Source organism: Molothrus aeneus, chromosome 1 (genome assembly GCF_037042795.1).
Source record: "Molothrus aeneus isolate 106 chromosome 1, BPBGC_Maene_1.0, whole genome shotgun sequence".
Classification (NCBI taxonomy): domain Eukaryota; kingdom Metazoa; phylum Chordata; class Aves; order Passeriformes; family Icteridae; genus Molothrus; species Molothrus aeneus.
In genome coordinates this window covers 35,402,215-35,430,066 of record NC_089646.1, presented here as the reverse complement: position 1 = coordinate 35,430,066, position 27,852 = coordinate 35,402,215, and the positions used below count along the sequence as shown (strand labels likewise).

The 27,852-nt window shown below is 42.1% G+C and overlaps 1 protein-coding gene across 1 annotated transcript in view; it reads left to right on the top strand.

Annotated features, from left to right (window-relative positions):
- The first annotated feature begins 228 nt into the window (after positions 1–228).
- SCRN1 (secernin 1) overlaps positions 229–27,852 on the top strand; it is a 38,608-nt gene continuing 10,984 nt past the window's right edge. The window contains exons 1-3 of the mRNA XM_066554969.1: positions 229–286; positions 11,201–11,360; positions 23,487–23,668. Coding sequence (XP_066411066.1) covers positions 11,202–11,360; positions 23,487–23,668 — 341 coding nt within the window. The 5' untranslated portion in view covers positions 229–286; position 11,201. The remainder of the gene's footprint in view (positions 287–11,200; positions 11,361–23,486; positions 23,669–27,852) is intronic.

The following is a 27,852-nucleotide window of genomic DNA, read 5'->3' as shown; positions in this document are numbered from 1 at the left end:
TCAAGACGGGCTGAGGGATAACATACCGAACGCCGATGGCTCTCCGCGGGAAGGGACCACAGTGGGATGCTCCAGGGCCATCCCAAAGCAGGGGGCGCGGGCTCGGGCTGTGCGGCATCCCGAGCATCCCCGCCGCGGAGCGGCCGCAGCACGGTCGGGGCCGCGCCCTTCGCCGCCGCCGCCGCCACCGGCCGGGACTCGGCGGCTGCGCGCGCAGGGGGCGGGGCTGGGGCGCCGCGGGGCCGAGCGGAGCGGGAGCGGCGGGAGCGGCGGGAGCGGCGCTCAGGTACGGGAGCGGTGGCGGCAGCGCCGCGGGGCAGGGCGGCACCTCCCCATCGCCTCCCCATCGCCTCCCCATCGCCTCCCCGTCCCCTTCCTCCTCGGAGCCGCGCGGCCGGGCGAGCGTGTCACTTCTCGGCGCGGGGGAAAGTGTCGGGGTCCGCGGGCAGCGACCTTCCCGGAGGGGCTCGCCCCGCCAGCGCCGGGCGACGGCGGCGGACAGGGAGGGAAGCAGGGATGTAGGGAGGCGAGGAGGGATGTAGGGAGGCGAGGAGGGATGTAGGGAGGCAGAGCAGGAGGGAGCTGCCGTGGGGGATGGCGCGGGAGGGAGCGGCGGGGCTGGCGCGGGAGGATGGCGCAGAGCCGCGCTCCCGGAGTCGGTGCGGGCGGTGTCCCCGGGGCTCCGCGCACCTGGCGGTCCCCGCTCCGCCGGGCGGGGTCTGCGGGCCTCCCGCTCCGTGGCTGCGCCGCCGCCTCCCCCGGGCCGGCGGTGCGGGGAGGGCTCAGTGCCGGGAGCTGGCATCAGCAGATGCTGTCCCCGGCTGTCCTTTGCCTTCCCGGCTGAAGCAAGGCTCTCCGGCCTCTCGTCTTCGCTGGCTGCACTCTCTATTCGCTGCTGCTTTCCCTTCTGTTCTGTAAGGACCCCGCGAGGGTTGTTTCCCCCCATCTTTATCTTGAAGGTGCCTTTTCATATGGTCACCTTGAAACCTAGATGCCTTCATGTGCCTTTCTAAGCATACTGTTACGCTCAGGTAGGTAAGTGCTGGTTTCAGTCACTGATGAGCAGATAAACCTCCCTGCAGGTAGATATATCCTACAAACTGACGTCTCTATTTATGCTACTGTAATAATGGTACAGGCTATGATTAATCTGCCTTAAAAAGAAAATTCTCCAGTACTGATAGTTAAAGGGGAAATAAATCGTATTAAACCAGATTCTCAAACGAAAGACAGCTTAGGGCCTTGATGCTATGAATGCACATGCTTGTAAATCTATCCCTATGAAGAAGTGTCACAGAACTGAGAAAAGCCATCCATACCTGTAAAATATGAAACTTTGATAAACCCAGAGAAAAGATTGTGCTGTAGTAAACTTGGTAAATTTTGTGATGCAAGCTATGTGTCTGTACTAGTTAGTTTAAAAGATAATAAATATATGAACTTGTGAGAAGTGGAGTGACTGGCTCATTTGGTTATAGGCTACTACAGTTTCAACTATTCCTCTAAAAGCTGTTGTAGAATCAGTGATTTAAGGCACCTCCAAACATGCTTTTTGTTCATAATATGCACTTTAAATCTTCCAGCCACACAAAACAAAATCTTGAAAACCCTCTAATCATATTCTACTTAGGAAGTAGATCTCTCTAAACACAGGACTTTCAGCTTTTTTGAGGTGAACCAACACTGAAATTAACTTAAACAATTTATAATGCTCTAAGTAGCTTATGTCCCAGAGCTTACAGAAACAGTCTAAAAAGGTAGGTGTTGTATTGAGGCAAATGTGGTGGATGAAAATCCTTTATTGGTATCAGTCAGTTTTGTCCTCCCCAGAATAGAATTTTCAATGCTTACAGCTTGAGATTTTTAAAGGTCTCTTCCAGTTTTGAAAGACATTTGTGACTTTTTGGTTTGGCTTTTTTTCTGGTAAAGTATGGCATGATTTAAGCTCCATTTATTTACTTGTGCCAAAGTTGCCGAATTTGGCTCTCCACCCTCTCCTTCAGAAGTCATCAACTGTGGATTCTTTACACAGCTTGCATGTTGGAAAGTTTGCTAGATGTTCAAAGCTTCCAGCAAGAATTTCTTTATAATGAACTTGAAGAGTTGTGAAGATGGGCATTATCCCCATAGTGTATTTTTCTCTTTGCTGTACATTCAGCAGCTTGAGAAACAGAATTGCTGCCCAGACCTGCCTCTCTGTGAATGCCTGGTTTCTGACAGTTTGCTGTGTTACATCCTAACATTTGCAAACTCCTATGGATAGTGTTGCGACACTTTCTGGTTTTTGGGGTATGTTTAAAACTACAGGGAGACTTCCAGTGAGCTACTTTGATGCTTTTTATTTTGCTCCTTGTTGACATACCAGTGTTGCTGATGTGAAATGACAGCAGTCAGTGTGCATTAGGCAGCTGTGTGAGGAGCTGGACAGCCTCCCTTGTGCAGGGACGAGGCGCAAAACACGATTGTGCTGCATCCTCACAAACAGCAAAAACTGCAGTCAGCAACTCCTCATTGGGAACTTGGGTGTTGCACAAAGATGCTTTAGATGCCAGCAGCCCCTAACAAGGGTCTGTGCCCCTGTGACAGGAGCAAGAGAACAGGTGCTTCCCTACAAAAGGGAGAGTGTTGCAAATATGACCTTAAACTGCGGGCTGGGATAAGAGCCACAAAAGGGATGGAGTTCTGTGACTGCTTGGGGACTTAATTAAGAGCACTGACACCCACTCAGTGAAAAGTCTGTATAAATAATGAATTTTCCCTGTATGTGCAGCCTGTGATGGAAATGAGTCTGAAATGTGTTGTCTTCTGGATGACTGACCCTGATTTGTTTTTAAATAGAACTATGTTTTCATTAACATAATTCAGATTACGTGGGGCAAAAAAATAAGATCCTGTCTTATTTTGAAAGATGCCTGCTTTGAAAGCAAGGACATACTTTGGACAAGGGTGTATTACAGAATTAAAATAGAACTGGTTGGTCAAGGGATTGTAAACTTTTATAACAGCTGAAGTCTCACCATTTGTTGGGACTTAAAGTACTGAAGAATTTTAGAATGCTCATTTGATGGCCACTGCCTGATTTTTTTTTAGGCAGTCTAAAGCAATCTGACAGCTGTTGGCAGGAATTTTCAAATTTTCCCACATATAGCAAGAGAAATATTTTCAATTCCTTCCAGGCCTATTGTGCATTTGTTCAGTTAACTGACTGAAGGGAGCACACAGCTTAGTAGAGCTTTGAAGTGCAACTTCATTTTATGCCTGTGTAGGGATTGCTATTTCTCATAATTCAAAAATAAAAGTAAATTTACTGGAGAAAAAGGCCATCCCAAATCCCTGACTCAACGTTTGACCATTTTGAGTAAATTCTTGAGAAATTTTCAGTATGTAGTTAATGTAAAAAAAAAAAAAGTCTTAAGCATGGCTTGTTACATTTCAGCTGCTGATCAAAACCCCTCTTGGATATCTTGTCAGGCACAGCTTGGAGGGACAGAAACAATCACAGTTGGATGTGGCACCTTCAAGCAATAAATTGGCATCATCATCCATTGTTAGTTAGGAAAGAGTCAAACAATTTGACTTAGGTCTGATAATGAAATGTCCAAATGATAGGGACACAGGGATCTGGTATGGTTTTGTGCTTTATATTCAGGAACAGTCTCTGCTTTCTAATTTCTTAATACATGCAACCTTCCTCTTGCCTGACAAGTCATGCATTAAAACTGTCCAAATTGTCAATTAAAAAAAAAAGAAAAATAACCTTTCAGTGTTTCCTTAGATGGGAACAGTATTATTATTGTGCCTTTCAGTTTGCTGTCTTTGTTCTGTGCCTGCAGCTGAATGAATTTTGCTTTTCATTTCTGTTTTTGGAAGCACTGCTTTTCTGCAGGGTGCAGAGATCACATGTCTCTATGTGCATAAGATGCTGGGCTTGATTTGTAAATGGAAATACAAGCTTGTCTCAGGCACAAGAAACATCTTAATTTAAAGTTAAAATAGAGGTTGAAAACCAACAACTAAGCCCTGAACTTAAGTTTTCACAATTGTAACAGACCTTTCTTTTGCCACCCCATTTAAAATATGGAAGAGTTGAGAATAAATGATGCATGGCCCATTCCATATATTCTTCCTTTCCTAATGAGACAGCCTTGATCCAAATCTGAGGATCCTTGCTTATATGTTGGCTCTCTGTTTTTTATTGTAAATGTTTCTTGCAGATTAGTTCACTTACTCTTTCTGGTTGCAATGAAAACAGGTTTATTGAAATCTTTAAATGTTACTGAAATAGTTCAGCAATATTAGCACAGCTGGGTTTCTGTTTTATAAAAGCATAAAATATAGCGAGGAATAGTCATCCTTTAATACACAAACACACATTATATGTCTTCATAAAAGGTTTAATGTGCTCTCTGGACCTTAAAAGCAGCTCAAATCTCTTTTGTAAGATAAATATTAAAGAAAATGCTGTCATCACCAGAATGTAGTCCAAACTTAGTAGCAAGGAGTTTAGCAGCCTGAATTTCTGTGACCTAAAGCACCTGCTAAAGACCAGCTTTAATCTGAAGAAACCAAATAAGAGAGGGTGGAAGGATCAGGCTATATGATCAATAAAACTGATGTTCTGACCAAACTACTGTGGAGGTCTGAGATGAAACCCTAGTGTTAACACTACCAAACTTATTTTTGTGGAGACTTGTGCTGTCTTGAAAGCATTATGTTGATTATTACCAGCATTAATAATGGTACTATTAATCTAGGACATTAATAATAGTTATATTAATCTAGGACAATCTCAAGTGTGCTTGAAACATTGGGAGTTAGGAGAGGTTTAGTCTTCACCCTGTACAACACTTTGATCATGTCTGAGCTTCAGAGAGCTTGACAGTTATACCAACAAAGCTCTTGAAGACAAAAAGTGTTTGAAAGATGAGTCTGTGTGATGTATCTGTAGAACCTCACTGAGGTGGATGAAAGCAAGGTGTGCTGTTCCTTGCTCCATCCTTGCTTGCTAGCATGGCTGTGCTGAGTAATGAACACAGCAATTATGCTCCTGGGTGAAGGTTTGCCAGCTTCTGAGCCAAATCAATACAAGGCAAATTTTACAGCTGAATGCTACTCATCACAGCATGAGGTGAATGCTTCTCTGGTGTCAGAGGTGACTGCTTGGTGTCAGTGAAGCTTAATGTCCTTAATATCTGCTTGAACGTTGCTCCAGTGTCTTGCAAAGAGGATGTGTATTGGTGGCAGCTGACTTCTCATGTAGCGCCTTTTACTTTATACATGAGAATGACTAGATTATGACATTTTTGAGCAAGAGACTGTATTGTGTAGAAAACAACTTCTGCATAGTGTAGAACTATTCAGGCAGAACTGTTTGCAGACATACATCACTTAAAATGTCTTAAATGTTGTGTTGCTGGAAAGGACTTGCTCTACACAGGAATATCTCCTTCAGATCTTTGTCATCTGGTATAAATCTTAATTGAGATTAACAATAACTACTAATTAACATTTTGGAAACTTCTATTAAACCCAAAGGGTTTTTATGTGTGATGTTAGCTGCATCTCTAGCTTTCCCTGAGAAAAATTGCAGGGCATTAAGTGAACAGCAATTAAAAGAGAAGTTTGGAAAGCAAATATTGGTTTAGTTCAATAAACATCAGTTAAATTTCAAGACAGACCCTTACTTTCACCCTCTTTTTCTCACACCAATCCTTTTTATCACCCACTGCTTCCTAGTGAGTGCTGGACTTTCATTATAAACCCATTGTTTTGTTTTTCAATTGACAGAGAAAAGAGCAAATTTAGTTGTACTTTTATAAGTTTTGGCATTACTTGAACACTAACTTGTTATAAGTGCTTCAAGATCACAATAGTTCATCAAAAATGTTTATTTTTGGTAATTTTTTTCTTAAAAAGAGCAACTGAAAGCTGTTGTTGGTGAGCCAGTTTTCACATAATTTGTAGCTTTGTAAAACTATTAATTATTTTGTGCTGAATGTCTTCAGGTTATTTTGGCAAACCAGGAAAATAAGTTGACTTTAAAAGTCAACATCTATTTGATGTGGGATGATAAAGTTATTTTTCTGAGAAGTAATTTTATTGTAGCAGTCGGATTCTTGAGCTTTATAAAAGATTATTGCAGTACCAAATTACAGCTTTCAGAGAAATACACAGTGTTACTCTGAAAAAATAACAGAATAAAACCCCAAGGAATCTAAAATGAGTTACTATGAAAATCTTCCTTTCTTTAGTTTGGACTCTGTCATGCTAAGCTGAGAGTGCTTTGTTGTGGATGCATAGCTATTTCAGGTTTCTTGGGCTGGGGGGAAGGAAGGCTCCAAAGCACGCTGAATTATTTATGCCTGTCTCTATTTTCTTAAGAGCGTGGCTTCAGCCTCTGACACTCATGTTCATGAGGTGGAGGATGGGATACTGCAATCTCTGTTCCATGTGTTAATCTCTCTTCCAGCATTATTTGTCTGTTCATTTTTTTGTAAGTGAAAAATGACCTCTAAATGAAGTTTCCATTATTCCAGATTGTCGCAACCTCTACGTACAGATTTAATAGCAATTTTATTCTGTATTGAGCACTTTAAATTTCTCATTGTGGATAGATATTTACTAGAGAATTTTTTTTTACTAGATAGAGATTTTATTTATAATAGCACAAGTTGTTCTAATTGGAATTTATGATCTTTTTAAATATGTGTCAGCATCTGTAAGATCCTCATGTAAAATGTTTCAGGTTTTGATATTTTTAACCTGAAAGTTGGTGCTTTATGTTTATCAAGATTTATGGGTTAGTTTTCTTGAGGTGATGCTAGGCAATAACACACCCTTGTTCACCCTATTTCAGGAGCATTTCTGAACATTTCAATGCTCAGACATGTTTATAAAGCCATGATAATTGTCGTACCTATTGTTTCCCTTTGTGATATTTGGAGCCAGACACTTGTTCAGAGAACAGCAATGAAGCTGTGAAGAGTGAATCCTACAAGCTGAGGGAGCTGTGGGTGTTCAGCCTGGAGAAAAGGAGGCTCAGGGGAAGCTTTATGGCTCCCTACAGCTGCCTGAAATGAGGGTGTAGTTGGCTGAGGATCAGCCTGCTCTCCAGGCAGCCAGTGACAGGGGAAGAGGACATGGTCTGCACCAGGGGAGGCTCGGGTTGGACATCAGGAGGAATTTCTTCACTGAAAGGCTTGTTAAGCATTGGAACAGGCTGCCCAGGGAGGTGATGGAGTCACCATCCCTGGGGATGTTTGAGAAACCCCTGGATATGGCACCTAGTGCTGTGATGGTTTGCTCAGAGGTTGGACTCGATGATCATGGAGGTATTTTCCAACTGTTTTGATTCTATGATTGTCCAATGGTTGTTACTCCTTTCCTTCTGCATTAAAATACTCAGTACTCTCTGTTTTACCACTGACAGCAGTGGTGATATATTCATTCAATTAATTTGGCTTGTCAGGTGTTAAATGTGACTTACCACAATGAGAAAAGATCTTAATAAAGGAACTTGTTAAGGAAGTCTTCTTTATAGTGTCAGAATGCAGGAGACTGGAAATAAAATATGACCAGGTGGAATATCACATCCCTGCTGCAGCCTGTTTTTGTCAAATAAAAAGATAGCAAGTGGAGTGTATTAGCTTGTGGCTGCTGCTCAGAACTCTTTTTTCAACCTTTGTGCCTGCAGTGATTTGAGGTCAGCCAAGCATGGTGCCTGTTAACACCCTGCAACTGCAGCAGTTATTCCATTGTGGAACAGCATAATGTACAGCTCTATTTCCAGGCTTCCATATGCAGAGTGATGTTGGATGTAGCCTACGATGGTCTGTACAGTCCTCATTTCTCTGAACTTGCCCATCTATGAGTGTAATGGTTTGCAATTGAGACAAATGTGTAAGTTTACCTCTGCCTACACCAGAATGTAGGTCTGAGGTATGGTCTGCTGAGAAAATCAGGCCACTGTGCTTAACATGCTCTGTGGTAAAGAACTGTGTGAATGGGCAGCAAGCTGTTCTTTGAGATCTATTTGCAGTCATTCCCTGTGTTTTCTAAGGTTTTCAGGATTGCCTTTCACCGGAGGAGCAAACTCTCTGTGAAAAAAAGTGTAGGAATTATAGCAGTAGGTGGTTTTAATAGTCAGGCTGATATATCAGAGGTACCATGAAGGAGTGTTCTTTTCCTCCTGTGGGTGAAAGATGTTTGTCCAGTATTGTGCTGTGTAAGAGAGCAAAGAGGTGGCAAATATATGAAAATGAGTATGAGGAAAACCTGAAACTGAATAAAGAAAAGAATACGAAGCAGGCAAGTAGAAATGTCCTGCTTAGACAGGTGGCTGCTAACAGACTGTTTGAGCTATGTGGTGGAGGAAGATAAAGTACAGTAGAGTTCTGAACAAGTAGAGGTTGTGGGTCTGTCTGAGAAATGGCCATCCTTGTCATATTCGAAATGAGCCAAAGGAGGTGCAGGGAAAAAGTGCTGCCTAGCAAACTGAGTAGATTTAAACTGCACTAGACTGCTGGATGGCTTCCTTCTCTGAAATGTAATCTGGGATACCAGTGCAAACTCCTCCACTGCCAGTCATGTTTTTAGGATTAGGTTAAAGCATTTGACCTAGTGTTTGACTGTTGCATACTTGCCTGTATGAAATGCACTGTGTTGAAATGACCTCTAGTTACTGGGCAGCTTGCTCATGCTTATGATATACACTGTGTGTTGAAGGGAACTCTAGTTATAGAGGAGCTTACTCATACTTTCATGCTTAAGAAGCATTACCAAAATGGCAAGTTTGTTTTTGGTTCAGTAACTGTTGGTGTATTTAAGGAAAAAAAATCCCACACTTACTCATACTTTCATACTTATAAAGCATTACCAAAATGGCAATTTGTTTTAGGTTCAGTAACTGTTGGTATATTTAAGGGGGGAGAAAATAAAATCTCACACATACAGCTGAGACTATTTCTTTCAGGGAGGTTTCAGAATTTTAAGGGCATTAGATGCCTACAAGCTTTTAATTCTTTTCCCTATCTACTCAGACTGTAGGTATGTAAATGTATTTGTTCAGTAACAGAATGCTGAAGTATTTCCCCTCTTCTTAAGCTTATCTGCCAATAGGTTTAGGTATTAATTTAATAAAAATTAGTATTGTATATAATGTTAACCTTTCTTGCTAGGCTCTTGGATGCTTAATGTTTTTTAGCTGTGTCGTGTATTTCAAATAAATCTGCTTAGTTAGTGTTTGGAGTAAAGGAAATACTTCTTTTGAATAGTGAGATCCTCACTAAATCTGCAAGTTGTTCAAGATTTTGGCTCATTTGGCAATGTATCAGAAGACAAATTTGGTGCTCTAAAAGATGAGTTACCTGAAGGCAGATGGGAACTCCTAGAGTTTTGGAAAGCAGTTTCATTGACATCACCAACACTGCAATACTCATACTTGGAGTAATTCATACCAAAGTACTGAATGGTTTCATTAGTGCTGAAGGTTGGGCAAACACTCCACAAACACACCAGGTTCCAGTTAAACCTGGTGCTCTGAGGACTTGCAGGCAATGAATGGCAACTGGAGTGGGGCTTTGTGTCGTGTCTGTGTGCCAGACGCTCCTGTAGAGCCAGTAATGCCCCAGATTTAGAGGCACAATAGGCAGGTCTGCAGCCCAGGGTCCTCTGACAGATGTGCTTTATCAGCTGAAGTAATTCCAGCTCAAAGTAGCTTGTCCTTTCCCACTGGTCAGAACTCTGCTTATGAAAAGGGATTTGTTTGTTTCCTAATGCATTTTCAGCTCAAGTGGATGAATATAATTTTACCTAAATGGAAAGATTTTGTGAGTTCCCTGGACAATTCATTGCCTCACGTTGTGTTGGTAGAGGGCACTTCTAACATGGAACTACTTGACCTTTTTTTGCAAGGTTGAGCATCTGTGTGACCTGTTCCAAGCCCACAGGCAAACAATTACCATTTTATGGATTACAGTCTTTGTAGAAAAGGAATTCTTCCTCTGTTTCATTATCTGCTGTTCTGTGAGAAGTATGTACTCAAATGGCACTGCTTAAGAAAAAAGAAAAAGAAAAAGCCTAATTTGAATGGTTTGAAGCATGTGCATGTAAAAAAGCAGCTTTGCACACTACCCCATGCCCAGCACTGTCTTGCAGAGGAATGTGGGGGGAAAACTCATGTGCTGATTGTTTCTAAGGAGAGCAAATGTGTGCATGTATTTTACTTCTTCAGGATAATGTAGAAGATTAAGAGAAACATGTTTGTTTATTTGGGGGCTGAGTTTCTATTGCTGTGGTAAGAATTATGAAGAAAATTTAGACATCTGTGTTAAGTGCTTTTTAAACAAGTGATAAACACCCTACATTTTTCTTTTGTAACCATATGTACCAGAAGTTTTTCTAAATGGTGGAAAAAATGTCAGATATGGCAATGTACACAAGACCAGCTACAATAGTGTAATAGTCCTGAAACAGTTTATATTTTTTCTTAATATATTGTTATTGCAAACACTTAAAATTATCCTATAAACATGTCACATTAGCCTACATAAACAAATAAACAGCAATCAATTAACTTCAGGTAGGAGCAGCAATGCAGACAAACCACAAAGAAAATAAAGTGCAATTAGTGCTTCAGTCTCTTTCCCATCTGAGTAGATAAATTGACTGACAGTTTTTGATGTAATTGTGCTGTATCTTTGTTCTTTTTCCAGTTATACTATTGTCCTCTTTTAGGAATCCCTCAAACATGTTTTATCTTTCCTTTTAAAAAATATTAAAGTGCATGTGAGCAGAGGGAGTAAATTATTTAAAGTTATTCTGTGTCTCTGCACTTGTCTGAGTCAGCAGAATACATCTAGGTCATATGTTCCCAAGGAGCTCCAGTGCAGAGTATCTTCTTTCAGTGGGGACAAAGCAGGCTCATCAAGGCACAGTTCTCTTGCTTTTTTTCCTATTTATGCCTGCAGAAAGCTTGGGTGAAAAATGATGCAAATTATTATATTTTTTAAATTAAATTCAGATAAGCTTCCTTCGAGCTGACCCGTTCTTCCCTTATCATTGGACAATCAACTGACAGAGGGAGTGCATTCCCTCCTAGCTACAGCTGGTACCAGTTGGCTGGATGATTCTCTAATGTATGCAGTTGTGAATAAAAAAAACCCCACAAGTTTTGTTTGTTGATGCTTTCTTTCCTTCCTAGGATGGCTGCAGCTCCTCCAAGCTACTGTTTTGTAGCCTTCCCCCCCTGTTCTAAGGATGGGCTGGTGGTGTTTGGGAAGAACTCTGCACGGCCCAGGGATGAAGTACAGGAGGTGGTCTACTTTGCTGCTGCAGAGCATGAGCCAGGAAGCAAAGTGGAGGTAAGGGTGAATTGTTGCATTCAAACTGTGAGAAGTCACTGTTACTGGAAGAAATGAATACTGTCTTGTTTTCCCATCAGATTGTGGAGTCCTTGCTCACTTCGCTCAAATCTCTTGAGAAGAAAAAGACAAGTTTCTTTTTACAAGTCTGAAAATAAAACTCACAATGTAACTTTTTTAACTGGGGAAAAATCCTCTACTTTTTCTGGCAGACAGGCAAAACTGCTCACATCTCAGATTCCTGCACCATGTAGTCAATTGATTTACTTTTAAGGGAAAAATATCCAGGCGAACTGGAACTAGAAGCTAATTTTCAGAGTTTGTCACGTGCCAAATGAATTGTTCTCATTCATGGTTGTTGTTTGGCAGTAATGGGGCCTGGCTGTGCTACACAGGTTGAAAAACAGGAAATCTGTTTTTCAGAAATTTAGCCAGAAATCTGGGACTTGAGGAACTTGTGTTCCAATCAGGGAATGTGAGAGGAGGAGAATGAGAGTGCTCAAGCTTTGTAAGCCAGCCTTAACTCTTGTACATGCCATGGACTCTGTTGGCATGTTCTGCAGCTGGGCACCTGCATCATGGTCAATTTTTAGTGCTGTGGCTTTTCTTGAATCCAGGCTGGAGTCCTGAAGCTGGACACTGATGCCATGGATGCAGGTAGAAAGGGACTCTGCTGGAGGTTGTTGTAATTGTAGTCTGTCACTGCAGCCTTGTTCTAATGACAGAAGAAATGAAAAGATAAACAGATGTGGAAGAGTGAAGCAAAGGGACAGATGAACAAGAAGACAGGAAGAGGGGAAAGTGTAAAGTGAAGGTGGAATGAAGAGACAGAGGCACCAGAAGGAAAGACAAGGATCTGTGCAGGCAGTCATTTTATCAGAGGAGACAGAGCCTGATGTGGCACTGCCAGGAGCTTTTAGAGTCCTGGGTTCTTGCTCTGTCTGGCAGCTGGGAAAGCAGAATCTGTGAGGTTCCCTGCATTCAGCTTCCTCCTGGCCCTGTGGCTCTGCAGAAGGCTGAGGACAAGAGGTGTTCTGCACCAGGCTGATGTCTCTCATCCAAACACATTCTGTATGGATCTAGTTGCACTTACCCAGAAGATATCTGAAGGCCAGTGCCACTTTTAATGCTGTTTTTCAAATGGGAAGACTTCCAGATTTCACAGGGCTTGGTGCTCTTCTTTCTAACAGTTAATATTCTCTTAATTCTTTTTACTGCCAACATCTAGTACTACTTATGCATTATTAAATGGTTTAATTTTGGATATAAATAAATCCCCTCTCCCAGGAGCACTATGCACAGTTGTGCTTGTAGACATGTGCTGGCATATGTAACACAAGTGTGACAATAAGACAAGAAGAAAGCTTCAGAGCAGTTTGTTTTAAAACATCTCTGCATAGAACGGGAAATTGGAAAAAAAAAAGTTATTGGGGAAGAACAACTTTGGAAAGCTTCTCTGTTTTGTACCCTTAATGGAGAATAATTTGTAAGAACTCACTGTAAGATTTTGGTCTCTTTGCCCCATATCTTACTCTTTGATGAGATTGTCATAATTTGCTGAAGCATACAATTAAGTCATATATAATCTATTATGATTTCTCTTTCACACCATGATTAACTGGTTCAGTGCCTGTTTTTTAGAATTCAGTCATGAACTCAACTCTTTGGCCAGACCTTTTAGAAGCAGGAAGCATAATTCCTTTTCATAGCACAACACAGTTTGTAGATTTAGTCTGCCAACAAGGATCTGCAAGCATTCTCCTTAAATGCTGAATTTTTTTAAAAAATCAAGGTAAAGTTTGTTGCAGTGTGGTGAAGATGCACTTTTAGATGACAGACTGGAGGGGAGTATTTTTTTTTTTTCTAAAGTAGGGGCTTAAGTCCTAATTCATGGATACTTTGGCTTCTGCTGGTCTGTGCTACTACATAATTCTTCCTTAGCTATCCTGAGGTTTTTCAAGTAAAGTTGTGTACAGCAACATACAGGCTCCAGATGTATGCCAAAATTCTTCCTGTTTCCTCCTAGCACAGGATAAAAACATCATCATTTTCTCTGAGAGCAGTGCAAGTAATTGCTTATCACTGCCTCTTCATCACACTCAGCACTAAGTATTGTTCATGTGCTTTTATTTTTTTTACTCATGCATATTTCGAGTAGAGGAAGCTGGTTAAACCACAGAACTGATTTTACTTGTTTTGGTAGGTCCAAGGTAGCTGTCTGGTAGCTTTGCACAGTCGTTGTGTGTTGGTAATGAGTGGTACCTCAGAGACAAGAAAAGCTTCAAGGAAAGGCTTGGATCCAGCTGCTTCCCTTGTTAAGTACCAGACATGCAACACCATCTACCTCTGAAGCAAACTTGTCAGAGGTAATTAACTGATGGGGGAGTGGAGAGGAGTGTCACGCAGTATAGTTCAGTGTGTATCAAATTGTGATTACCTGTTTATGGCTGCCACTCATGTTCTGAATTTCTGTTAAGAGGTGGTAATAGCATGGATTGTTCTACAGAACTCTGTCAGGGAGTTTGTATCCTATTTATTTCCTATTTCTGTTCTGTGCTGCTCCTGTTTGTATCTGTGATACTGCACAGTGGAACCAAAAGTGGCTCACAGTGAGATTGCTGCCATAAAAGAATTGGGAGGGCTGTGCTGTACAGCTCCCAGTCAGTTTGTGGCAGGTCTCAGGGGAACTCAGTGAATACAGCAAGTCATTTTCAGCCTGATCTTTGTGCCTCAATCTACCAGACAAGTAACCCTGCAGCTCGCTCATCAACATAATTCCTTCCCTCCACGTCAGCAGGTTCCCAAGACCCTTAACAATGGGGCTTTTCATTAAAGGTCCCTTTTGTGTATGTGTGCGACAACTTTCTCAAAGGTTTGTTCTTCCCTTGCATTGCAATTTTGCAGGGGCAGATGCTGATCAAGCCCTCTTCCTTGTTGTAGTGCTCAGCCTATTGAATTTGTGTGAGCAGGTGAAGCATTCCTCCCCTAAGCATAAATAAGGTCCTTTTTTGAATTCCTCTACTAAAAGTATGTTATTTTTTTTTTCCCAGATGTGGATTTTAAGAATTTGTCATGTTAGTGAGAATTAAGATGCAAGCCCCTCTGTCTTATTTTCAAGGTAGATTTTACTTACTAGATTTCTTTTATTCTCTAGTAACCTGCTGTGGTTTTCCTTGTGCTGAAGAAGTCTTGGCAAAATGACTTTTTGTGGATGAATTTCCCATGTGGATTTTTTTTCCTTTTAGATCCATCTTCCTTTCCTCTAATTTGACCTTATATTCATGACTTCAAAATAGTCTTGGTTTCTTGTTTCACTATAGAGCTGTAAAAGCTCTTTCACCTTAACAGCATGCACTTCTTATAGAGGAATGGATAGGGGAAAGTAGAAAGGGTAGACTAGCAAACAAGTCTATAAAACTGTGGAACATTCAAAGTTTTTCTACTATGTTGGTATTAAACACAGATCTGGGCTAAAAGCCAGCCCTCTGTGGGGTAGGAGGAATTTTCTTGTTCTCTAAAACATCGTGACATAGTTATGCCTTAGTTATTCTTTTGTTTTTCTCTGTTGGCTTTTTGGTTTTTTTTAATGGATATCATTCTACCTCCCCTTGCTCTGAGTTTTCAGAGGAGCAGTAAGATGTTTCTCTGTACATTGGTCTGAGGACTGCAGACATAAAAACTCACCTAAAGGGAACTGTTGGGTCCCTGCCTGGTGTCACAAGACAGTATAAAGCTTGGAAAGCAGACTTTGACTGTATTAAAGTTGGCTTTGTATCACCTGGTGATCTTAATCCTGGTGTTTGTAACATCATCACCAGGCATCACACCAGTGCTGCAGTTCAGTTCTGGAGTGCTTTGGTTCCCCTTTTTGCCAATTATTTGGGTTTTCTGCATTGTGTCATGGGCAAGGTGTCCAGAATCTGGTAACAGAAGTCAGTCAGCAGCAGGATCTAATGAGAATTTGCTCTTTGGGAAGCCTCCAGGTGAGAGTGGCAGTGCTAACTCACATTGCTGCAGGTGTGGGTGTAAACCTGGGCACCCCCAGTGACACTTCCCTGGGAAAGTGATGCCTGGCAGGAAACCTTGATGAGGCACAACTGTGTTTGTGCCTGTGATGGAGCATTTTGCTTACTCTGTGTAGACAAATGAGGGTTTAGCCTGCAGATTTGCAGTTCAGAGGGGGTTTAGGAAGCTGCATTCCTGCCTCTTCACTGAGACATGCTGCTGGCTGGTCTGGCTGGCAGCAGAGCTCCTACTCACATGGACTGGAGGCTTTGTCCAGGCCACCCTGCTGGAGCTCACCCTGAGACTCCACACAGAGGTAAAGGAGAGGCACCGTGCAGGCAGACAGCAGCCACGAAAAGAAACTGGTTGCTGCCTTCAGCTCTGTTGCTTGGCTCATGTGAGTGTTTTCTCTCTTCTGCTCCATTGCAGGCCACTGGCCTTGATACTGATGTGGCTGACTTTGCTTTGTAGCACAGTGCTCACCCCAGCAGCAGTTCAGAGGTGGAAGCCAAAATCTTTTGGATGTTTCTGCCCTCTCAAAGCCTGTTTTTACTGTGGGAGTGCTGCTTGTTTGTTCTCTTCTGCTACCAGAGCAAAACTGGTTAGCTTGAACTATTCTTTTTTGTTCTTAATAATTTTAATTCTTATTTTAATTGTTGCAGACAGGAAGAGGAGGGGAGAGTATTAGAATTGTGTGGGCCAAAAATCTGTCAACTCTTCCATCTTGACCCAAACCATTTAATTGTGTCAAAACATATGAGTGAGCAAGTATTTCAGATGCCTATCCAAGAATTCCAAGGATGTCTCTGTGATGGGCTCTTTGTGGCTTCTTTCAAATCTGTTTCTCACTGTTTTAAAACATTAAATGAATAGGCTTCATCCACATTTCAGTTTTACTTTTGCTTATCCCCCGGGAGACTGCTAAATTTGTGTCTTGAAAAACAAGAGGTGCATTCATGACTTCTAAATCTACTCTGACATATAGTGTCTCCAGAGAGTGTTCTCAGCCTTGGGTGCCTTGCTGAACTCTGTGGCATTTGATTTGTTTAAAGATATTTAAATTTTGCTTTGTGGAGCACTTTTCCATACAGTGGCTCACGTGCCTGAGGCTCCTTGGTGGCTTGATAGAGCAGGGTAGAGTCAGTCAGAGGGTGCAGATAGTTCTGCTTTTTGTCAGGGGAGCTGTTTAGCTTTTTCTAGCTTCTGTAATTTTTTTTTTTCCTAGAATAAAATCTTATCATCCTTACACACTGCTAGAGATAAGATTCGAATTTTATAGATATTGATTGCAATGAATACAAACAGCTGGGAATAATATGCAAACAGAAAACATATGTAAAGTGCACTAGGGTCTTCGTAACAAGAGAAAAAAACTGTTCTTAATACGAAAAGACACTTTACTGTGGCAAAAAATGGCTTTTTTCTCTATTTGTACAGTTAGTAAATGCTTTTATATCTGGCTACAATGTGAGGGTACAAGCAGTATCCTCAGTGTGTGTTTCTGAGAGCTGGCTAGCTGAGGATTCATCCTGCTGCTGCAGAGACTTCTGCTCTCTGTCCTGCCTTCACCATGTGAGCTCAATTGGGCTGACTACTTGAGAGGTGCCCAGGCTGGATTTACCCTGTGTTGTAGTGCGTTTTGATATTTTGTAATACTCTGAAGTAGTTTTGTTTTGTATCCCCATATTTTTCCCAAATGGTTTATCCCAGACTGTACTCCCCTCCCTTTACCTGTGTTATCCCTTTCCTGGGATGAGAGCATCCCCAAACCCCCACCCTGGCTCTCTGTCAATCACTCAGCATCCCATCCCTCCATCCAGAAATTTCGGTCCAAGTCATCGAGTGATTAGCCAGAGGCCAGGGGTCAGCCCCCCAAGCCTTGCCCCATACGCTGTCCTATATGTCTGTCCCCCAGTACCCATCCCTTAGGGTCACTTATTGGTTGGTAAAATGTTCTCTACTTTTGGTTTCCACCTCCCTTTAAATGTGACCTTGGCACATCTCCCGGGGCTCTCGGCAGGAGGCCCCTGAGGTGCAGGAGCTCCTTCGGGACTCCTAATAAAACCTTGGATTAACCCCTGCTAAGAGTCAGCCCTTTCTCTTCTACCGATGTCTCTGGTGTCTCTTGTGCTGCAAAGGCGCCAGCCCAGGTGCCCTCAGCACCCTCGGGGCACAGAGAGCGTCTCCCTGCCAGCCCAGGTGCCCTCAGCACCCTCGGGGGACAGAGAGTGTCTCCCTGCCAGCCCAGGTGCCCTCAGCACCCTCGGGGCACACACAGAGAGTGTCTCCCTGTCAGCCCAGGTGCCCTCAGTACCCTCGGGGCACACACAGAGAGTGTCTCCCTGCCAGCCCAGGTGCCCTCAGCACCCTCGGGGCACACACAGAGAGTGTCTCCCTGCTGTCAACCCAGGTGCCCTCAGCACCCTCGGGGCACACACACAGAGTGTCTCCCCCCAGCCCAGGTGCCCTCAGCACCCTCGGGGCACACACAGAGAGTGTCTCCCTGCCAGCCCAGGTGCCCTCAGTACCCTCGGGGCACACACAGAGAGTGTCTCCCTGCTGTCAGCCCAGGTGCCCTCAGTACCCTCGGGGCACAGAGAGTGTCTCCCTGCCAGCCCAGGTGCCCTCAGCACCCTCAGGGCACACACAGACAGTGTCTCCCTGCCAGCCCAGGTGCCCTCAGCACCCTCGGGGCACACACAGACAGTGTCTCCCCGCTGTCGGCCGTGTCGGGGCTGCTCCCCGGTGTCTGCTGACTCGGGACTGGCCCAGGGCTCCTGAGAGGCTTGCAGAGAGACAGAGACAAGCCTGGTGTGTGCCTGTCCCCTTCACTGTGGCACAAGTCCTGCTGATGCAGGAGATGTCGTGGCTGTGTTTAATGGGTGTGGTAAAATCATCCAGGTGTCTTCCACTCTATACTTAGTTCTGCTTTCTGTGTAAGTAAGCAGTGGTAAAAGCATTGGCTAACCACCTTTTTTTTTTTTGTATTGTGCACTACTGCCTGCATTTTTCTCTTACCAAGGAGAGGTTATTCCCACTTCTTTGAGCTCTACTAAACTTGTTTCTGTCAATAAGCAGCAGAAGAATTCTCTGTGAAGCTCATTGCTAAGCACATCTGCAGTAGATAGTCTGAGGGGCTTCCTTGAACAACTCCATTCTAGTTTTCCAGATTTCCACTTCCCCATGAAGGGAAAGCCCAGACAGCCCATGTCACCTGTGGGATCTCCTGACTGTACATATCCAACCAGGCTGTCAGTCTCAATGCCTTGATGGCCAGGGAGGCTCAGGCTGTGAGACTGCCTCAGCACGTTTTTTGGACCCCTCTTTTGGAAGGGGTTAAAGAAGCAGCCACAGTGCAACTTACTGAGTTGCTGCAATCATGCAGATATTTTGCCTTTTTTCAGATATGTGCTATGGTGTGGCAGTCTTGAAGCAGTGAAGCAAAGGGTTAATGCCAAATTCCAGCCAGAATCTGATGGCAGGGAAGGGGGTTGGCCTGGGATCTCTTTTGTATCTGGAATCTTAATGCCCCCTTTCAAAGATCATTTCTTTCTAAAGCATTCCCTGACTATTGCCTTTGTTATCCAGGGCTGAAGCCTATGTGATTTCATTGATATTTCATAATGACCTGACTGACAGTGCTAGGAATTGGGCTTCTGCAGCCTTGGTACAGTAGAAACGGCACAATAGTTTCTTTTCATTAATGAAAGAAGAAATCTCTTGTGCTTATGACTGTCCTGTCTGGTTTTGGAATACCTCCAACTTATCTGCATGCCCTAGCTAGGCTGGCAGATACATTTGTGCCTTGTGCTATTCTTAGAACTCCCTTGATAAGATTTTCTTCTTGATACTGTAAGTGAAATAAAAGAAGTATCATTAGTTCCCAGCCAGTTCAATTCTCTTTAAAGTTGTTGGCTGCATCTCTTGTGTGTGATGCCTCTCTTCTTCAGTTTTATATTTTCTAATGGGAATTTACTGTCACAGGGCAAGATGCCAGTCATGCCACTTTCAGGGCTTGAATTCTAAAAAATCAATGGAGCCTGACACCACTCACTCTCAGCCTTTGCCACCAAATATTTCACTACTCTTCTGGTTTTAGCATGCATACTCAAAGAAAAATGTTAGTCCAGCTGAGGCTGGACATTTCAGGAATTTGAAGACAGGGTTAGTGGCAAGCAGAATCACAGCAGTACCTGATGTCTGTTTTATTTGTCATTGCCCAGTGCTCAGTGGGACAGGCTGCTCTGCTGTTGTGCTGGAGGGATTTGCCAAGTCTCTGGGGTGCAGCAGGGGGGACAGGGATTTTGGAATTTTTGCCTGTTTTTGAAATCCTGTCATTATCTGAGTTCCTGTTTCTAGAGATCTAGTGGCCAGTGAGGGTTTTTTGGTGGATGGTGTTGTCTTTCCCCCACTATTTCCTTTTGTGCTTTAGCTGTTGGAAGGATATGTCCTGGTTTCTGTGGAACAAGAAGCAGTGGTTTGCTGTGTTGCAAATCCAGTGTCTGGCTCTAGTTGACCTACCTTTACAACTTCTGTGTCTTGGGTAAAAGTGGATAGCCCAGTTCCTCTTGTTTCTTGGGAAAGGGTTTTCTCATGTTATTTTAGGGGGGCGGGTGGTGAAGTTATGAAGCTTTATGTTTAAAATTAATAGTCTACTGTCATTTCTGGACCCTGCATTTTTGAGAAGCTCATACCTATTATTTTAAATATGAACCAAGCTCCTGCCTTAATACATAAATCCCATTGAGTGCCTGCTTTTATGCTTACTGGAGTAAATAATTATAGTGGGAAGGTAAAATGTCACCAAGACTTATTCAGCAGTGTCAATAACCATGACAAATGAATAAGAATCAAGTCAATAGTAGTTTTACAAGACCTGTCAGCAACTGTCAGATTGAAATGGTTTTTCTGTTATTTAGGTCTTCTGAGACAATTTATGTAAATAAGTCAAAGCTTGAATATTGTCTCTACCTGAGTTATTGCATGGAAACTGAATATAGCATGAAAATATGCTCCACGTTCACTTCTTTTTGGGTTGGGGGACACAAAGAAGCAATATTGAAGGTGACAGCTATATTTTGAGATATGTAGTGTTGCCTATGGATGTTTTCTGGCCTCTGATTACATAGTTAAAAAACAAACCCACATTTTTTTTTCAGAATGCTCTGGATTCCTCAAGCAGGAACAAACAATTTCCTCCTTCCCTCTTCTCAACTACTACCATTGACAATAAGATCTTTGCAATGAATAGCAGCTTTGGGAGTGCTTGCTTTTGGAATGAGACACCAAGTAATAAGTGATTGGTAGCAAGGATAGCCTTGCAAATATGTTTTGCAGAGCAAAGGCATTCAGCATTTTTTTTAGCTTAACTATCACTTTTCAGAGTGTTATCATTTTTCCTTCTAAAAAATCAAAGAGTCAGTGTAAGCAAGCTTGTATAATGGGGCTATTCAGCCAGAAAATGCTTTGCAAGTGTGGGTGTATGGAGTACTGGAGTCTCCTCCACACTGTGTCTAGGGTTTTGCTTTCTGCTGTAGGACTGAGGAGGTTCATGGGTGGCTCTGCGGGATGGCTACAGGCAGCTGAGCACCTGTGACATGTAGGGGGCTGAGGCTGCAGACCTGGGGCCTGATAGCTGCTCTGGTGTTGTCTTCACATGTAATCCTCCCCTGCTGCTCCACTCCCCTTTGCACATCCAGCAGATACAGTCATTCCCTGTTCACACACATGCCTCAGGTGCTTATCCAAACAGCACTGACCTGAAGCTCTGAAATGAAACTGGGCAGAATGTCAAAAATGAGATTTGTTTGCTGCCAGCTCAAAAGGAGAGGGGGGAGTTCTGATGAGAAATGTCAGTTATGGCATGGCTTGCTTACACAATGAAGCAGAGTGAACTGTATAAAGAGTTTTTATTTTACAGATCTTAGCTCCTGGCCAGTGCCAAATGTTGTTGCACCTTGATAGATGAGGAATTTGCCTCTACAGAATCACAGTGTGTTACTGTCTAAGCAAATTTGGTCAAACAGCCTGTCAAATATTAGGGATGTTCTCCTACAAATACAGCAGGTATTTGTCCCTGACAGGATCTGCTTGCCTAAGCCTGTCCTTAGACTGAAAGAGTTCACTGCCCCTCTGCTTTGTGATGTTTTGTTTTTTGTTTTTGATCTGTTTGCACACATTACCTAATGAAGGTGGCAAGCTCATTTCTTGTATCCCTCTTGCATGGTCAAAGTGAAGGACTCTGAAAATCCCATTTCTGACCAAAGATAGTCTATTACACATTTTAATTGCATGCTAGAGGAACTATTACTGTAAAAATCATTGCCCAAGACTGGAGGCTGAAGATAATCATGCTGTATAATCCTTAAAGGCAGAAAGAAAGGCTAGGAAAAAACAAAGCTTCTTAAAGCTCTGATCATTTTGGCTTTAGATTTTAATATCTGATTTCTTTGGCTTTAGATTTTAATATCGACACAGCCAGGTAAACAAGGTGAATAACTTTTAGTCCACAAGTCCATTCTGATGATCCTGTTTACTCTGATATACCTGATCAGATATTCCTCCAAAAAACTGTTGCAGATGACTTCCTGTAAGGAAGGTGTTACAATAGGAATGCTGGACCTTAAGAGATGCCTCATAAATACAGGCCATTTTAGGTTTCCCAAAAGCAAATTCTGCAGAGTTTGATCTGTGAAAAACTTGATGTGAACTCAACAGTAAAATGTAAAGCCCATTTCTTTGGTTTGCACAAACCAATGATGGATTGAGCTCTCGTCCATGCTGCCTGGGAAAACAGTGCTTGTTTTGAAGGCAAGTAAATGCATTTGAAAGGCAACATAATTTCTTTCTTCCTTGCAGTTACTCTGACTTCTCTGCAGCCTACCTTCGTATTTTTGACTTGTCAGAGTACATTTGCAGACATCTAATTAAAGCAGACCATATAAAATAGTAAAACACCAGTTTAAACAACAGCAATACCCATATTTTACTTCTGTGACTGTTTATCAAAGTGGTTTATCATACCAAGCTTGTTTTTTTTTCCTCTTCCTACCAGTTGTCTCTGTGCTGGGGCAGCTGCAGAGGAGGCAGCAAGGGAGAGGAGGAAGCCTTCTAATGTATTTGGTCCCAGTAACCATTGTTACTCTGTATGTAATAAAGCACTGGAGATGGTGCTTAGGGTGTGGAAACCCAGGGCACCGGGAGTATTTCTGTCTGCTCTGGAGTGCCCTGACCCCCAGGGGAGCACTGACTTTGACCCTCATTCATGGAGAAAGTTTCCTAGACTTCAAGATAGACTAGAATCCACAAAAGTGTGAAATAGATTATAGAGAATAGTGTAGGTGTATCACTTGGTGAGAAATCTAGATGTTGTGATTTTTAGTATGTTGTGGATGGAAGCAAGATGGAGGGCACAGGGTGCTGTCCTGGGTTTCTTCTTCATGCTTCTTCTTCTGCATGGGTTTGGGTGGCATTTTGTAATTGGGCAGAAAAGTCTGCTTTGCAGGCTCTGTGGGATCAGTTATTGGGTTAAAAGGGAAAATAATCTAGGTGTCAGTTCTTAATTGGATAGTTTAGTCTTAAAAGACCTTGGATCAAGAGATAGTTAGCCATTTTGTGCCTTCTAATGAAAAGCTGCTGAACTCACAGCAGTGAGACTGTTTTACTGATAAGAAATAATAAACACTTGAGTCCAAATATGAACTACTGTCTCAAGTGCCTTCAATCCAGACCCAGAGAAACCCACAACTGGTACCCTGACATTAGGGGAGGTGGTAGAATGGCTTGATTTTGTTACTATGTACAGGTGTGATTGGTGCTTTATTAATGTGACAGTACAGTCTGTCTCCTGCTGCTTTCCACTGATTCTAGCATTTGGGTCCTGCTTGTCTCTTGGAAGCTGCAAGCATCAGCACATGTATTTTCCCAGGTTTGTGCAATATAAGGATGTGAAGCTTCAAACATGACACTTACATGTTGTTTAAACAACTTCCTTTTCATTCACAAAGCATGGACCTTTTAAATAACGTGTGTCCTTTCTGTACATCGAAGTCACGTTTTGTTTCAGTCACAGCAGTAGATGAAGTGATTGTTTAACTTTCTGTCTCCTTGCTGTCTCTGCAGTGCACATACATTGAGATTGAGCAGGTGCCCAGGACTCACGCTGTGGTGCTGAGCAGGCCCTCCTGGCTTTGGGGAGCAGAAATGGGAGCTAATGAGCACGGAGTGTGTGTAGCTAACGAAGCTGTCGTGACCAGAGAACCAGCTTCTGAGTCTGAAGCCTTGCTTGGCATGGATCTTGTCAGGTGGGTGTCCTGCTGAGCTGTGCCCAGCCTTTCATCGTCAGCCTCAGATGATGCTGGTACCAGGTAGCAGCTTTGTGCTGTTGGCATAAGGAGATTTTAAAACAATATAAGCAGGCTAGGTAGGGCTCCAGATACAGCTGAGTGAAAACTTAAAACACTTGCAATCTGAATTTAGCTACCAAGAATGTGCCAGTCTGTTGTGGGTTCACTCAATCTACTTTGTCTACCTACCCTACAGTCCAGCAGTGGCTAGTCTGACAGGGTAAGAGATATGATTACATTGTTAGTAAGGAACTGCTAACTAATTTGTAATATTAGAGTTCTGGTGTGCCCTTCATTCTCCCCCACTTTACAACAGCCTACTCTGACCTAAAAAGCTTATTCTGGGCTTATAGCCAACTGTAGGCATAAACAAACTCCTATGGCTTCCTTCAGCCCGTGCATTCCAATGCAAGGCACTGCCCTTACTCAAACGCTGGCACACAGACTCCTGTGAGGCTGTTCATTGACAGCTGGCTGCCCAAAAGGTTTGTGCTGCACTCTGAGTCTCAGCCTGCATCCTGATCTTGTGGTGAAGAGAATTTAAAGGAGGCTTGGGTGGGGGATGAAAGCTGAAAATGAAAGAAGAGAGAACGTGCAGACTTATTACAAAGAGAAATGAAGTAAATGGACTCAATTCAAAGACCAAACAGGACAACAGCTGCATATTTAAGTAAATCAGTCTCAGACAAAATAGTCCTACTGGACTTTGCCCTGGGATACTTAATGAGCTGACTGAAGCAGTTACAGGTGTATTCTCATTTTTCTTGAGGACTCGTAAAAAATGGGTGATGTTTCAATTGACTGCAAAAAGTTAAATGTTGTGGCTATGCTTGATATTTTTAAAAAGATCTGTGATAAACCAGCTTAACCTCAGTTCCTGAAGGGAAAACCTCAAATATCAAGGAGTTGATAAATGCACAGTAATAACTGGTAGTCAACAAAAATCCCATCAAACCTCCTGCAATGAGTTAAGATATTTTATAGATAAAAGGATAGGAAATAGATACCTTGACTTTTAAGTGTTCTCTAACATGTCTTTGCAGAACTAGTGTCTGCTTCCAGCTACCATAAATCAGGAGGAATATGGGCCAATTGAAGAGAATGCAGTGGAAATTGGAAATGTGATTAGAGAGCTATAAAGTCTGACCAGTGACAAAATCATGAGGGAATTTGGATTAACTTTCTCTTTGATATTTTCTCTAAGCCCCATATATACTGAAGGAATCGAAACTGTACTGAGAGAACTAGTAAATTTAATTGCATCAGAGGAGGCTGAGTAGATGTGAGGGGTTGTTTAAGAAAGTATAGGACAACCTTTTGTGAAGAAAAGGACTTGGACGACTTTCTACTTTTATTTCTTCTGTCCTACCACAGTCCTTTTGAAACTTTAACAAACCATTGGTTTAAATGTTGATTTCTACTTACTTCTTACTCAGTTATTACATTCTCAAAGGACTGTTTAATATTCAAATATATATGTTATCCAACAGCTCTAGATTTACTCACACTAGCAAATCAGGACATACCAAAGTAAGGAGGCATTACCACAAACTACACAAGTAATCATCACCTGTAGGTGCTACCCTCCCTCTCTTCCTTCTTACCTGCAGAAGAAGTTGTAGTTCAGGTGCAGAGAGAGGGTGCTTCAGGCAAGGAGAACCAGAGATGTGGTATTACCATCTGCTGCTTGTTCCAGCCTAAGTGATTCTTTTTCTGATTGTGAAGACCTGGCCAGTTGAATTAAGTGTGTCTATTTCATGTCACCCCATAGAACCCCATAGCCATCGAGTACAAAATCAATCTCTGTAGGCTGCAGTGAGGCAGCTGCCACCAGCTCTGCCTCTTTGATAGAGTATCACAGCATGTCAGAGCACCTGAATGATTCTTAACAAACTGATAAAGTTTGTGGGATGGATTTCAGGGTTAGAAGTTGGTCCTATTCCATGCAGGCTGGTCCCCATCCCAGTTAATCTAAATGGAGAACATGGACCTAGTCACAACATACAGAAAAACTGACAGAAAATATGCCCCAGTACAAATTCCTAAGGAACCTTTTTTTTTTTTTCTGCTAAGGATTTATTCAAGAGCTGATTTTTGAAAGCTATACTACTATTGCTGCATTAGTTAGTTTATCAGGATTTTCTTCAGGTATTCTTCTTAAGTGCCCGCAGGTTTTTTTTTTTTTGATGCACAGTTGCAACTATAAAGCACCTGTTCACTTAGGGAAGCATGTTGTTCTGAAGAGTTCATTTACTATTTTGCTGATAAGTTAGGACAGCATTATCATACAAAAGATAAATATGGAGAAACCTGTAAATTACACCCTTATTTTTGCATTTTTGTCCTAATTTTAATCCCTATGTGTTTGCATTATTTATTTGTTCTCTTCATCACAGGTGCAATAATTTTTTCAGAGCCACACAGAGATGCCAATCTTGGCAGGGAGTCAACAATGCTCTTTAAAATGGTATTAATTTGTTTACCAATTTCTTTCCTTAGAGACCTCAAAGCTGAATAAAGTAAAATGCCATCAAGTATGTTAGTTAATTTGGAAAGCCTGCATTATATAACTCATAGGTGAAGTTGAACAGCTTAAGATAATATTGTTTTGACAATATGACAGCATATTGGAGGTACTTAGTGGATTGTACTAAATCACTGCAATTTTATTAATAAGTAATTCAAGCTCTCATCTGGCATTGAAATTGCTTCTAACTGTTCTTCAGCTCACCTTGAAGGGTACTCTGAATTGTGTTAGTGGGAGGATTATGCTGTGGTTGCCCAGGACACTGATGCTGAGATAATTGACAAGACTTAATTTTGTGGAAATGAGTTGTGTGGTTGTTGTGTAGGATGGGTTTTTTTCCTTTTATTTTATTTTTTTTTCCTGTCCCTTGTGACTGACAGAAAGGAGCAGCCAAGCAAAAGCAGAGCCTAGACCTTTACTTAATGGAAATAAATGTAACATTGGAGCCATTTATAAAAAAATAATACCTAAAGGGTTCTTCTTCAGCCTGAATCCCTGCTGCAGTTTTGACAGTGAAAGCTAGGCTGTAACCACCTCAGATGGAAAATTTCAGGGAGACATTAAAGTTTTAGTGGGATGTTATGTCTCTTGGCAGGTTCTGATCTAAATGGTAGATAGATCAAAATGGTTTGGTCATTAACTGGGGAGAAGGGAGCAGATTATCACTGAATCTAGTGGCTGTATGGTCACCAAGGTAGTTTTCAGTCCATTCACTTTCCTGTGGCAGGGACTGCTCTAAGGGAACAAATAGGACATGCTTTTGGACTGGATTTTAAATTATGTCTCTGGGATGTGCAAAGACTGGCATAGCTGTATTGGTCTGAAAAAGCAATTGCACCAGTGATGAAAAGAATGAAGGAAAACCATAAAAGCAGAAGGACTAAAAATGGAGTCACCAGTACAAAACAAGTTTCAGCTAACAAGAAGATACGAGAGGGAAGGACCCTATAAATGCAAGTAAGAAGATGATGGGGAAGGAACTGTCACTTTAAGTTAAGCCTTAAAATTCTAGTTGGCTCTTGGCTCTCTGTGAGTTAGTGATAAATAGATGCTGCTGAGAGAGATAAAAACAGTGCTTTCAATAATTCAGCCTAAAACAAGGCTAATGGTAGCCAAGTGTTTAACAATGAAGAACCACTGCAAAGAAGTGCTGAAATCAACAAATCTGTATTCAAATTATCAGGATCTCATTTGTCTACTGTAGTTTTTAGGAAAGAAACAGAGTAGTGTTTTCTTGTCATGTGATTTCAAGAGAAGTAGAAAGAGCTAGCATGGATAGTACTTCTGTCTAAAAAAGTGATTTTCTTGGAACTAGCCATCAGTCAAAATTATCTTGTCCATAGAGCAGTTAGAGAGAGACAAACACAGAGGAAAATATTAAGGTGACAAAACAACAGAGAGAAATTTTGGACTGATCCAGGTAACTCCCAAAGGATGGAGGCAGGGATATGATGTTGTTTGAAACACTGCATTTCCTCATTACCAGTAATTGGATTTTGGAACCAGTAAAATTGTTTGCAGTTCTGATTTCAACTTCTGGTTCCTGCTTTTGTTGTTGATTCAATTAGGGCTGTAAATTATATCAAGGGATTATTTAATGCCACTTACTCAAGGC